Here is a 14,449-nt window from a genome sequence, read left to right as displayed (position 1 = left end):
GGCCTGGTTTAATAACATTTAAGAATCACTGGATAAGTAAAAACTTTGCTACAAAATAGTAAATGTTATTTTTTTTATTTGAATTTAATTTCTCGTCTTGAAAAAGCAATAACAGTCATTTACTCGAATAAACAGGTTTACTTCGTTTTGTGTTCTTGGACAAATTTCTTAACACTCTTAACTAAAAATGAAAAAAATACAAATTTCGTAACAACAATTAACGCTATGTATATCACACACTTATAGCCCATATAGATATATTTATGTTATTGCCAAAACACAGTGCTGTTCAGTTCCGTGACCTAATTTTGCGGCGGCATTTCGTCAGGTACGACGCGTGTGGGGCGCGATTAACGGGGCTCGTCGATTGGCCTTCGAAAATAGACGGCCCACTTTCGCTTCTATTTCGGCCCAGCGCAAATCGCCCCTCGTTCTATCGTCTTTACCAGCGCGAATATAGCCCGCTCACCAAATAGAATCGCGCTTTTGGCGGGCTAGCGCGAATTACGGCCCCCACCTAGAAAGGCGCGGCTTCGCGGCGAAATAAAGATTTTGCTCGAAGGTCTAATGACGAGCGCGGTTTTGCCTTTCCGAAAATACCCGCGTGGCGGTAATGGCCGCCGCGCCATTCGCGAAACACGCTGGTCACGTTTTTGCGACGCGGGCCGCCCGAAAGCGGCGCAATTTCGCGCGCGCTGCGTCATAATGCCCTTCCAGCGATTTGCAGAGCGGCGCGGAAGCAAAAAATATACATACGCGACGCCCTTTGTTACGTAACCTTGCAAAACAGAGGCCCGAAAATGAATCAGGCCTGTTTTTGTGCCTCGTACTGCGCTTGACCTGTCCGCAACATCCTGTTTGTAGTCTTTTTAGCGCAATGCTGTCACAACAGATTACAACTGCTGGTTGCTTTTAAGTGGTTATTATTCGTCGTTTATGCCAATTTTTTCAGATAATGTAAGTCACAAGCTTTTATAGAATTGATGAAAGACACACACAAACATATGTGTTTAATAACATCTGTGATCTAGCCCCTCGGAAGTTGCTTTATGACCAACGATTACGGCTTCCGTATCAATAGTACACCGAAAAGCCATCGCAGACTCGCCGAATCTGTCGATCTATGATGCAAGCTGAGCAAGCCAGAAAAACAACTTTATAGAATGTTGACAAATTATTCTGAATTAGTAACGCACATAAATGGCAGCAAACCTGCACCCGTCATATTCGAAATTATAATCTCGGGTCATTGGGATTCGGTGACTTTATGCAGAGAGCTCACGCCCTTTGGTTTCAAAGCGACGATTACCGGGTCATTGAACTCAAGGGGAATCGAAAATAAAATCGGAATTACGGGAACACATTAGGCACAAATGTTATCTTATGATTACTGCGTATTTTCATATCTGTACGTCAAGACAAATATAGTATGCGTTTAGTGAAAATAACTGTTTCGCTCGAGTAAAAATAACTCATGCAAACGTTTGCAACATTTTTGTTCGAAAAAGCGACAACGCCTTATTTCTAGAAATATACGTTCTAATCTGGTTTGGTTTGAAATCTTTAAAAGTATGTTCATTGTTTTATTCTAAATGACAAAGCCTGCCTTCATTGTTGTGGACACAAAAGTTTGGAATAGGAAATATTTGTACTGCCATTACACATTTCTATTTTTTATCAGAGATGGGAAACATTTTTTATGCAAATTAGCTGCCTGTTTGGTCAAATAGTCGCCTCGATGGTAACAAAATCATTCCAGGTTACTTTAGATTTATATGACATAAATCAATCGTAAATTCGGAGTTTAACGGACTAATAAGCTTTTTAATAATTATGTTTACCCCTTTTTTTCGTAAAGTTGTTTCAAAGACAAATTGCAAAAAGTCGATATGGAGAATCAACCGAGGTATACGTCAAACCCTAAGAAGCTGAAGTGTTCTCTTTCTAATTGCACATATTTGATTATAAACAAGAACCTACCTGTATATCATTTTTTACTTTTTTTAATGGTATGTTTCTGTTATTGCAATATTGGCAAGGTGTGACGTGTTTAGTTGGCTACCAAAGCTCCAGTCATTAACGACCATACAAAATAGTTGTAAGCGCATTTTATTGATCAAATGGTAAAAGATCAGTAAAATACAACAAATAATTAGCGTTTTTTCGGTTTCTGGCGTTAATTATTGGAACAAATAGAAACGCATTTTGGATGGCGCATAACAAATTCAAACGATAAAAGCGCAGCATTTTCTACAAAAAAATTGTTAAACAAACAAACAAAAAAGACACAACACGACAAATTGGTTCCGATGAACAAAAACCTCTTCGATATCACAATGTCGAACGAACATAATACTTTTAATGACGTCATAAATAGAGCTCTGTGGCAGGATGGATGACGTCACGAGTAAGTAACACTGACCAGAAGCACACGGGGACTGTGACGTAACAACGGGGTAAAAGAAGGGATAAAAATGCGGGGGTGAGAGTACCCCCCAGATCAGTAATTGCCGCCCATTATAACCGCCTTTTCTTCATCGGTAAGACCGCCCTTTAGAGTTCTTCGCACTAAAAATAAAGTCAAAGCATATGGTTAAGTATTTTTAGGGGGTAGGTTATTGTTATATGTTCGAACCGTAAAACTGAACGATTTTCGTATTGTAGTGCTTTAAATTTACAGTCCACCAAAGTTGTGGTTAGGTCTTTTTAGGGGGTAGATTTTTGCTATACGTTCGAACCATGAATGTAAACTACTATATTTTTGTTAAGCTTTAAAATCTGCAGTCCACGAAAGTTGGTCCAACTAATTCACAAAAAGTAGTTAAATCTTGCATGTCTATAGGATGTAAACATTTAAACCAAAAAAGGGACAGCAACACCTCATTTTATGAAAAAAAAGGAGTTTCAACATCTTCGCGCCGATGAAAAAGTCCTGCGTTTTATGGGGTGTAACCCATTTTTTTATGTTTTAGTTGATCTAGCTAGAAAAAGGATTTCACGCTGATTTCAAATATGTCATAACATTCCCGAATTCAAACTCCTCAACCATTTTTTGGTAACTTTCAAACTTACGCGATTTCCTGGTAGCGTTTCTGGATCTCTTCCTTCGACCAACCGGAGTGTTGCGAGTACTCGGGGCCTGGGTGGCCGTTTTCACGAGCTGCTCCATGATTTGGTCGGTTACGTCATCACTGGGTGACGCCAGGGCGTGAGAACTCGGCGATGAATAAGCGTCGACGGATTTCTTCGGCCCTGAAGTTTAAGAAAGCGACGGTCAATGCTTGAAATACTTACCCCCCTAAAATTGTTTTTGCTTCGCGTGGACCACGGTAGGCAAGAAAATTGTTAAAATGGACGTCATAAATTTAGGCCACAATACAAATAGACTTCATAAATCTGCTGATTTCGGTCCAAAAATTTGAAAGTGAAATGTAGTCTAATACAGTCAACGCAAAACCGTTTATTTTTAGTTAAACTGTTTTCTTTGAAAAATTAATTACTTCTTAAAAATGGACTAATATTCCATTAGAAAATTACAACGTACTCCCAAGGGGTCCATGGACCCCAGTTTAAGAACCCCTGATTCAATAAAACATAACAAAATAGGAAAACAGAATAACAACGTAAAAAAGTTCAAAGAGGTAATATATATAGCTTCTTGTTGTTCATCCGTAAATGTTTAAGAAAACAAATCGTTACCTTTCAAAAACCTTTAGGCGGCCGACAGACTATAGTTCAGTACTGGTAAAGTACAAATGGTCATTACGACCTTTCGGTTTTACGAATTATATGATTGCCTAGCATTACTGGGCACGATTGACAATGTTTAGATTTATTTTCGAACGTCATTATCGGATTATGTTTGTCCCCTGGTTCAAAGCGTTTGACAAAGGGATGGGCGACATGTCCGGTTGTGTTACGTAATTTCAGGGAGAATGTTATGTGTTGTTCGATTTATGAAAGCTGAAAGAGCAAATTGACGGTTGATCTTTTTAAGCCAAGCATTTCAAATTTGACACTTTTAGAAGTAAAATACGAAATTTTGGTTGGGTAAATTCTTTAGACTTTCCTGTCTTTATCAAAGCCAGTCATTAATACGTACTATAGTCATTTATAAGTGAAATATATTTTGAGGCGAAATATGTTTCTCTTATAAATGACTGACTTTGATTAAGACAGGAAAGTCTAAATAATATTTGCTCCTATTGGAAGTCATTGTCGTCATTTACGCTGTAGATACCTTAGTATTTTACACATTCAGTTTGCCATTTGGTTGGGTAAACACATTTTTATACAAAATTTTGACACATGATTCACTTTTTGAACAAAACGTTTGTCAAATTAACACTTCTTTTAAAATCAGACCGAATAGCGTAAAATAATTAAAGCAACCATAGGTTCGACCAGATGTGTAATATTTGTGAAATTTACAAGCTGTGTTTGTGTTACGCGGTTGTCGCGGGTGTGATGCCAGAATGCGACGTTTGTAAAACTCAATGTACAAAACACCGCATTCATTCACCCACGAAATGTTGCCTTAGGACGTTAAAACCCAAGCGGATCACGCCCAGCTAATTCCACACCGGACAATCTACGCCCACGCTTGTTATAGTCGGACAAGTTTTTCCGTTAAACTTTTTTATTTTATTTTATGATTTACTTGACTTGAAATTAAGTTATTTTACAAATGACTTGACTGGGACTTAAATGACTTGTCTACAGCAATGCTTAAGGTTAAAAAAAAAACGTGTCAAAACCGACAGAGAGATTTAATGAGAAAAAAAAATCAGAAGTACAATCACTAAAAAGGGAAAACCCCGCTTCAGGGCCCTGACTCACCCCTGTTTGATCTGGAGCGTGTTCGCTTCTCGACCTGGATTTCTGTGGGACGCAGAACGTTCTCCATCTGCTTTTGCTTGAGCTGCTCCTCTGTGGCGGAAAACTTGCGCGTCTGCATCGAGGAAAAAAAAAGGGTAAGTGTATAGTTTCGAGCGGTCGCATTACAAAGATATAATAACACAAAACTGATCAAACTATAACAATTAAACTAAATCGTACTTTACTTTACTTTTGGCAACTGACGATGCGAGTATAGGCGAAATATATATTCCTTTAAAAATGTCTAATCCTGGTTTCCTGCTGCAAATGGTTTGGGATTCCATAAAGATGCCCTCTTTTATATAATCAAACTATACTTTCGACAAAAATCACGTTTCGTCCAGTATTTTCGTTACCGATCCTAAAACCAATTTTAACTGGTCGAAATTCTAATTGTTAAAGGGAATATAATTTATGTCATTCTGATTTTCTTATACTTATCAATTATTTAAGTGCATTTTGTTACAGATGCGATTCATTAACTCACTTGAACAATAAATTAAAAAACATATGCGTAGTTTTTAGTTTAATGGATCGTCCCAATTTTATTCTTTTAATATTACTTGCTCAGGAATATGAGTGAAGTGAGAAAGGAAGACGGAACAAAGGTATAGGGTTTGGATCAAAACAACGAGAGTTGACTACATATTAAATGAGAAAACATAGAAACAAAAGCAGTAGCGAAAAAATATAAGAGAGAAGAAGACTTACGAGGTTGAGAAGAACATCGTCGTCAGACAACGTTTCATCCGAAAGAATTGATCCGCCCTTGATCAGAAGTAAGAGGAAGAAAAAAGAGAAAGAATGAAAAGAAGGTAAAACGAATGGAACAAGAGAATTGTTGTTGCCTTGTAAATTTAATTTTAAAACAATCTTGCTTAAAAGCAGTTATAATGAAGCAAACCAATCAGTTAATCTTAACTGGCCTGCAAACCATACCGCATCTTTTGTTGTGGCCTCCGATCTAATGACATTTTTTTATTAATGTAAACAATTTTATTAACACTTTTTTATCGATATAAAAAAATTCCGAACCATAGTATTACATTTTAGAGTATACGTTCACGGTTGCCACACATCTTTATGAAAATAATTCAAGCATTCAAAGACTTGTGTAAAAAATACACAGCTTTTCTAAGACCGAAAATTGAGCCACTCCACATATTTTGAACAGAATGTAAAAACAAAATAATATTAATGCCCTGTTCAAAAGTAAATGGTTTAAAGATTCTAAGCTGCGCATAAAATAAATGTAAAGACTTATAAAAAAACATTCCAAAAAATATAGAGTGTTTTTAAGACTTTTTAGTACACAGATCAATTAGAGTTTAAAAAATTCATCATTTTTAATGGCAACCCTGTCCGTACTTTAATACATTCGCGGTGGGCTTTTTTTGTTAACCAGGCGACATTTCTTCACATTACAATAGGTAGGTTTACGGTAGTATGCGGCCCACGTTAAATCGTTTTTTAGATGCGGCCCTTGTACCGTTACTTTCTGAGTTATGTAGGCCTGTCAACGACAACTTGATTTAAATGCACCCAAAACATACAGGATTGTCTGTATCGCTGGATGGTTCGAACCTAAATGAAGAGTTGCCAGAAAGTTGTATATTTGAAAGCTGCGGTCATACTTTCCTTGGCACCGTATCTTACAACGCTTTTACCACACCATGCGACCTTTCTGCATTTTAGATTCGACACAATAAAAGTAAAATTATGTTAAATAGGTGGTAAAAGTCAAACTAGCAACCAAAACGGTGATGTCTTTTTCAGAACACCTTGTTATTCGCATTAGCTAAGTATGCTTTACGAGCAACAAAAATCCAAATTAAGTTAATAAGCGTCAAACAGAATATTTGACGAAAAGAAAAAAAAATACCTCGATAATCATCTTTCCCCTTGTCTTGTGCCTCTCACCGCGCACGTGCTTCTTTCTCTTCTGCGATAGAACGCGCTCCCGCGAAGTCCTGTACTCCAGCGCGAACTCCGACATCATCCGGGAAAACCCCTGCACCGTGACCTGCTCCACCGAGCGCGGGGAACCACCGAAGTAGAGAAGCATGCCGTTGAATCTGAAGAAAGGCAAAGGGTTATGAGCGATTAAGTTAAACAACGTACAGCTGCGTTTTGAGAAAGTTTTGGTAGGTTTTGTCACTGGGCACTGGGCAGGTGTAAATAGTCGTATGCTAAATTTTCGGTGTTTTTTCGTGCGAATTTCGCGCGTACCTTGGACAAGTTAAAAGGAGCCTATTGCAACTGTGTAAACTGGCCCATAGAAAGAGATTTGTAATACAAACCAGGGAGGAAGGTTTCGGCTGTGGATAAGTTAAAGACAAGGCTAATCTGAAAATTATTTGAGCGAGATAAAAATGCGATTAAATTGAAACTAACATGGTTAAGGTTGACCAATACTTTAGAACAAAATAGTGCAAAGAAAACGTATTTTTCCAAATTTAAAACTCATAAGAAAGTGATTTTTTGCGGCCACAAACCACGGTCTGTTTTACGAAGTCCAAAATATGTAGTAAGAATATAAAAGTACATTAGTAGGTATAATTTTGAACGTTTCGAATAACAGTTTATTCATTTTCAACATAGAGTTATTCCAAACGTTGAAAACGCAACCTACTTCTGTATGGGCCTTGATATTCCCACTACGTCCTATACTACAACCTCCAATCATTATGCTCCGCCAAAAAGATGCGTTTAAATAAAAACGCTAATGGCAGCCACGAAAGGCATTTTTTTACCTGTTGACGAGCCTCCTGTAAATGGTCTTCAGCGAAATGATGCGCTGCGCTCTGGACACCAGGAACTCGGACAGGCGAGTTCTGAAAGCGGCCTTTGACTCGTGCTTTGCAATCTGCTTCAGGTAATCCCAGGAAGCCTTGCAGCGGTTCTCCAGCGTTTGTAATGTAGTCTGGAGACTCTCAAAGTCGGACTAAATGAAATTGAAATAAGGTTAAGAAGTTTTAAAAAAATGAAAAATATGAAGGTAGGTCGTGAAGTTTATGGCCGAAATTTGAGTGCAAAACGCTATAGATAAAGCACGGTATTGGCATGTCGCTTTTTAGGAAACATACAAAAAACAGTTATTAATTAAAATATAGAATTTTAACAAGCAAATTTTTTACGAGTTTTTTTTAACGAGCGAAATTTTTTTCAAGTGAAATAAGATCTAATGTATATTTGCGGACCCTTTGAAAGTCGGACTGAATGAAATGGAAGTAAGGTTGAAAAGTCCGAACTTAGAAGGTCCACTTTATGGCTAAAATTTGACTACAAAACGATCACCATATATAGAACGGTTTCGGAATGTCGCTTTTCAAAAAACATACAAAAACAGATAATAATTAAAATATCGAATTTCAACAAGCGAAATTTTTACCAAGTAAAATGGGTTTCTTATATATATTTTCGGGTGCAAACAAATTGAGACTGAACAAAATGGGATAAAGCGCGTCGAAGAGTTCAATAGCAATTTTTCTGCCAGGTAGATGTTTGGAAGAGAACTTACCCGCGAGCAACGAGTAAGCGCGCCCAGCTCAGAGTAGAGGTCGCTCGATTCGGGGAATTTGTCGAGTACGCACTGAGTGACGTGGTGGAGTAGGGTCTGCTTCTGCTTCGTATCCTTGACCTCGGGAACTTTGGCAAGGTAAGAAATGTCGAAGCCCTTCGCCTGAAGCATTGGATAGACATATCGTTATGTTATTTTTATGTTATTTAATTTTTTTTCCTAAGAAAGGGTGATAAAGGAGTAAACCTGGCTGATACTTCAGTCACCGAAAGTCACTTGACTTAACTAAGGCTTCATGGCCAAAATTCACCTAAAATATACTTGTGCTTCAAATATTAGCAAAAAAATACAAAAAGGAGGAAATTTGAGCCTTTTTAGGCTCTCACAAAAAGGTGATCAAGCTTAAGGTGAAAAACGTTTCAGGCTGGCAAAAGAACCTGTTTGGGTATTTTTCTCTGTGCTTTACAACATCGACATATCTACAGCTGTCACGTTTTTTAAACTCGCCCGGCGAAAATTATACATTTTATGCCTAAAAAGTCAATAACCCTGTCCAAATGTCGTCAGACATAAAAACAAGTTTTTTATCGTTCTTTTACTTTTATCGTTTATTTTTTTTACAGTAATCTACAGGGTTTGACTAGAAGAGAAACACTATCAATTTTCTATTTTTCTGAGTTAAAATGGATAATGTATTTCCATACAACCAATTCAGTTGACTTCGAAATCCTTGACCTACAAATATAGTGGGAAAAACTATTTCGTGTTCAGATATGGCACATCAGGGCGCCGCGGCACCCAGGTTGAAAACCACTGCCACAGTGAGAGGTGAAAACTGTTTCATCTAAAACTTAATTCGCAAATCATTTTGGTTGTCTCCGACCAATCAACTATACCTTTGTGTTGTTGAGCAGATTCCCGATGGACCTGAGGGTTGCAAGGATCGCCTTCAAGGTTTGGTTGTTCTTCAGTTCTTCGACGCCGTCGCGAAGATCGACCAGCGATTCTGCAACTTCCTGCGTTAAAACAAGCAGCTCGCTTCAAATGACCGTATATTGCTGGAGGTTCTGTGCTTTAAATTACGAAAAACTCGCAACTTATAAAGTTAAGTGGGTTGACCTTTAGCCCAACCTGCCGCTTCTTGATCGGTGATATTTTTTTAATTCTTTACCGTCTTTCTATTTTGTCGTTTAAGCATAATAATAATAAAAAAATGTGGTTTGGAGGGAAATTTTGGAAACAATTTGTGAAAAAAGTTTTTTTTACCACCGGGTTAATTTTTTTAAATATTGAGGGTGAATTTGGTCGAATACGAAACAGTGCAACTAATTGAACCATGTAATGCAATTTTTGTTTACCTTTATACAGTGATCATAGCATTGATAGTTTGTCAATTAAAGTACTGCACTACAGTGACCTTCAGTATTTTAGGGGTACATTTGGAAACTAAATTAATGATGGGTATGACCGTATAAATAACAGTGAAAATTGACCAATGGTTCAAAGGTTGTGGCTTGAATTATAGTTAAAATATTCTAGTTAGGTAGAACAAGGTCTAAGATAACTGTCACGTGTTGATTCAGTCCAGACTCAAATAAATATCGCCACTTTTAAACAGTTCAAACTTTTAATACGTAAAAATCAAAATTTACATGAACTCATATTTCAGTTTCAAATTACGCACGATTCCCTGCATCAGGGCGCTAATGCTGCTGGCTCAGGTTTAGCAAAATGTTATCGGGCCCAAGGCATGACAAAGCAAAAAAGTCACGTAAACAACTCGCAGTCGGTCGAAATTTCCTACAATCTCGCAGCCGATCTCACCTTTTCGTGTACGTCGTAGTCGAGTTTGAAGGCCCACAGGTTGAGTCTCGCCTCCAGCTCGGAGATAGAAGAGAGGGTGAGAAGAAATTGCTCGGCCGTTCCCAGGGCGACGTCTGGCGACTCCTGGAGAACATCTTGGATCGAACTTATCTCCTCGTCGGTCGGTATCATCGTGAGAAGTTTCTGGAACAATCGAGAGGATAAAAAGGGCGGAAGAGTATCAAGGCTTGGGGTTCTTTAGTAGTGCAGGGACACTTGAACTTGCGTCCGTTCAAACGTGTCCTTCAATTTGAAAAATGAAATTTATTTTTTGAAAAAAACATAGTTAATTTGAAAAGTTAAAACGCTTTGCGTCTTTTACAAAAATGGCATTTTTTACTTGTATGTATTTATATTCCATTTCAAAGGGAAAAAGTGTATCGGGGCGTAGGGTTATTTTTAGGACAGGGATTCTTAAAGTGGTGGCATCCGTGGACATGTGCCTTCAATTTGAAAAACGAAATTTATTTTTCGAAAGAATCGAGTTAATTTAAAAAATGTAAAACGCTTTGCGCCTTTTTAAAAAAATGGCGATTTTTGCTTTGATGTACTTAGACCCCTTTTCAGTTTCGCATTTGTTGGACCAAAAACAGCATGTTACCTACGTCTGCTTGTTTTAAGGTCTATTTATGACGTCATTTTCGCATACCGACTCTGGTCCACGCAACAATTTTTTCATAGGTGTCCGTGTTCCGTTATATTGATGCGGCATGTCCGTTCGACACTCTTACAAAAATAAATAGGGGTAAAATAGAAGGTTGACTGGGATTTTCATCACTACAATTGTAAGCAGTCATTTTTATAAGGATGTGATATAATTTCCACGCATTACAAATGACTCGGTAATAAATTTAAAGACCCCAAAATAACAAGATTTCGAACCAAAAGCGTTAGCCACATAGAACGACAATATTTTGCCACACTAAATAACCCCCCATCCAAAACGAGATGACTACAATATTTTCCACTTTTATTAAAGTTTCGCTAGATTAGCCAATAGAGTACGTACAAAACTGTAATTAAAAGTTTCATATCCGCAGTCACTTTACAATCTTTGCGTTTAATATTTTACAAATATTAGTTTGAGCCAGGGGTTGCTAAAAGTTTTTTACCGCGGACCTCAAAATTTTGTTTTAGCTTTGCGCGGACCACGGTGGGCAAGGACTTTTTAGAGATGACGTCATAAATTGTCGCAATAATTCAAATAGACTTCATAAATCTGATGATTTCGGTCCAAAAAATGTGAAGTCTAATGGAGACTACTTTCAGTGGAAAAACCGTTTTATTTTAACTGAAAGTTATTTTACAAATCGATTAAATCATAAATATACACTACTAATACATTAGGCTTCATGCACCCCCTAAAACTAGTTCACGGGGCCCAAGGGGTCCAAGTTTAAGAACCTCTGCTTTGAGTAAAGCATTAGACCCCGCACACCAACCTCAATCTGTTCTTTGGTGAGCGCGAACTCGTCCATATTGATGATTGCCGACTTAATAGTGCGCGGAGGCGGCAAAACGGTAAGCCCGATGTTTATTGCGTTGGATCGCCTCATGTCCAGCACTCGAAGCTCGTTTCGCTTCTCCGTCGCTTGTTTCTGCAAATGGGGCACAACAACTTAAACAATATGAGACTCGCGAGCGTAATCGAGAAGAAAGGTTTGCCTTATAAACAGGGTTACCATCTGTTAGGAACAAAAAATAAGCACGCTACTAATAACTAAAACTCAAAAATAAGCCTATTTCTTCGAAATAAGAACGGCATGGTAACCTTGCTTAAAAGTCATTCTGGGTAAAATAATGTAAAGAACAGTTTCAAATACGCGCCCCTTTCATTCAAAGTAAGGGCAGCTACAAAAAACACCTTGGCGGAATAACAAACAGAGAAAGTGTCCGAAAAAAGTTTTTTTTTGACAAATGCGTCATTAGAATGGATAAGGGGTAAGTATCTGTAGATTTCGCCTTCCTTATTTATCTTGCAAAACAGGGCAGAATATTTCCGTAAGGTTACAAGCTTTAGAAAAGGGGATTTAATCAAGGGCCCAGGAAATAGTCAAAATAACAATCTCGTTGGGGCTTGGATTAGATCGAATCAAAACAAGTGAATTGTCTATTTCGTCCAGCTTTTAACACCACTCGTTAAATGCGTTAGTACACTGGCACCCACCTTGACGTTGACCTCCTTGGACTTCAACTCGAACAAGTTCAAGAACACGTCGGCTTCAATTGTGACGTCATCCATATCGGACCAGACGCTTGCCGCCGACGAGGCCGTCTGTAAGGAAATTTACAAAGATCGTGTAAGTTTCAACAAGCAGTACAATGTTGTACTTTATCAGTTCATCACGGGAGTTTTTGAAGAATGATTTTTGTAACTTACGTCTACCAGTTTAAGGTATGGGCTCGATAAAAATCGTAAAAGGGGCAAAGTAAAACCCTTGAGTTATAGTTGTCGCCTTGCCAATATGAAAAACATGGTTTAAACGCAACGCAAAAACTGTTTTAAAGTGGACTTTAGGTGGGGATGGTGGGAAATCAATATAAGGTGGGAATCAAATAACATTTCACAACCGATTTAAAAAAAAATGCAAACAAGTTTGACTTCGAACAGGCACAACTTGCAAAGGCCGTTTACCACTAGTAACTTAAAAAAAAATAAATAAAAAAGATTTACCTCTTTCCAGAAAAGCCGCACCGTTCTTTTCTTGGAGGGTGATTTCGAGGGCGGTGGGCTGGCGAAAGATGGGGGTGGGGTTGGAATACCCCCCATTGGGGGCGGGGGTGGGATTCCACCCATAGGGGGAGGAGGTATTCCACCCATTGGAGGAGGGGGTGGAATTCCACCAGACGGGGACGGGATTCCAAGAGGTGGGGGAGGGGGGCCCCCTGGATATGAGGGGGCTCTGGCGTTGGGTTTTAGGGGGTCGATGTCATCGGACTCGGTGATGTCAGAGAAGTCGAAGCCGTCGAGGGTGAGGTTTTTCTGAGCAAGTAAATAAAGGGAAAAACTATGTTTAATATTTACTCTATTCAGAATAGAGCCCAAAAGATTAGTAGACATGACTTTTTGCCCAGTAATTCATATTTTTTTTGTGTATTTTTCATCGAAGTTAAGTATAAACGCGACATCCAAGTGCGCTCACCTCCAATCGTTGCGCCAACAGCTTCTCCCACATGATGTCGCTGTCCTTCTTGACGACGACGGGCGTGGGCGGGGCGGGGGGCGTGGCAGCTGATTCGGGGGGACTTTGGCCGCCAATTTCCGGCGTTTTAACAGCGGCGGCTCGAAGTCGGTTGGGCAGGTCGATGGTGGTCGCCTGCAGCTTATCGGCGATCGCTTGAATGTTAGAATCGCCGCCGGCCGCTGCGTCCTTAGGCACTTTGCCGCTTACCGCTGCCGTTTCATCCGACCCCTCGTCGCTTTCTGTTTGTTTCGAGGCCACCGCCTGGTTGGCGTAGAGCATGTCCATGAAGAGCTTCTGGTTGGTGGTGATGACGTCATCAGCAGCGGCGGCGGGCGGTGACGTAACATCCGGCTGGCGGTCGAGACGCGAGAAGGGCTTGTGAGCTGCGGTTTGGTCGACTGTCGAAACCGGAAAGTGTGTTTCGCCGTTTTGCTGCGGCAGACAGGGCGCCGGCTCGGTGCCCTGCGGCGTCGGGGATCTCCCGTCGGCCCGGCGCCGCTGGCGCGTTTTAAAGTGCGTGACGTCACCGTTTGGCAGGCTGTCCGGCCGCTTGTGGCCGTTGGTTCGTTGCGCTTGTTGCTGTTGCTCTTGCTGGAGTTTTCGCTGCTCCTCTAACTTTCGCTCCTGGAGTTTTTGTTGTTCCTGTAGTTTTTCTGCTTGTTCCTGTTGTTTCCTCTGCTCCTCTTCTTGTTGCAGTTTCAGCAACGCTCGTTCTGTTAAGCAAATTATTTTAACATTTACAGGGCGTGTTGAAAAGCCACGGAGAAATCAGACAGGAACTATTTGGAGATTAGTAACTATGTTTTGATTCCAGTAGTTTTCTTTGGATTTGGAACATTACCTAAATAGACTTAAAAACAAATAAAACAGAATTACCAGATTATAATGGGTTGCTTTTCTATTTTACTTATTATTATCAGATCAAAATAGTTATTATTCGGAGATACAGAACTATGTTGGCAGCAAGAAAATATCTTGATTGCCCTAGTTTTCTTTAAAGACT

At 39.4% G+C, this 14,449-nt stretch overlaps 1 protein-coding gene across 2 annotated transcripts in view; it reads right to left on the bottom strand.

Annotated features, from left to right (window-relative positions):
• Positions 1 to 2,099: 2,099 nt before the first annotated feature.
• The window catches only part of LOC146133550 (FH1/FH2 domain-containing protein 3-like), a 50,500-nt gene continuing 38,150 nt past the window's right edge, over positions 2,100 to 14,449 (bottom strand). Inside the window, exons 17-29 of one of the 2 annotated variants that reach the window (XM_083397473.1) lie at positions 13,405 to 14,159; positions 12,936 to 13,244; positions 12,429 to 12,536; positions 11,704 to 11,859; positions 10,223 to 10,405; positions 9,295 to 9,414; positions 8,399 to 8,560; positions 7,632 to 7,822; positions 6,761 to 6,953; positions 5,590 to 5,646; positions 4,840 to 4,951; positions 3,073 to 3,252; positions 2,100 to 2,568 (exon numbers count right to left, since the gene is read on the bottom strand). In XM_083397473.1, coding sequence (XP_083253599.1) covers positions 2,501 to 2,568; positions 3,073 to 3,252; positions 4,840 to 4,951; positions 5,590 to 5,646; positions 6,761 to 6,953; positions 7,632 to 7,822; positions 8,399 to 8,560; positions 9,295 to 9,414; positions 10,223 to 10,405; positions 11,704 to 11,859; positions 12,429 to 12,536; positions 12,936 to 13,244; positions 13,405 to 14,159 — 2,594 coding nt within the window. In that variant the 3' untranslated portion in view covers positions 2,100 to 2,500. The remainder of the gene's footprint in view (positions 2,569 to 3,072; positions 3,253 to 4,839; positions 4,952 to 5,589; positions 5,647 to 6,760; positions 6,954 to 7,631; positions 7,823 to 8,398; positions 8,561 to 9,294; positions 9,415 to 10,222; positions 10,406 to 11,703; positions 11,860 to 12,428; positions 12,537 to 12,935; positions 13,245 to 13,404; positions 14,160 to 14,449) is intronic. The other variant, XM_083397474.1, reaches the window with a different exon arrangement.

The sequence above is a fragment of the Ascidiella aspersa genome, chromosome 9, assembly GCF_963924565.1.
Source record: "Ascidiella aspersa chromosome 9, kaAscAspe10.2, whole genome shotgun sequence".
NCBI classification, from domain to species: domain Eukaryota; kingdom Metazoa; phylum Chordata; class Ascidiacea; order Phlebobranchia; family Ascidiidae; genus Ascidiella; species Ascidiella aspersa.
This window is presented reverse-complemented; position numbering and strand designations above follow the sequence as displayed.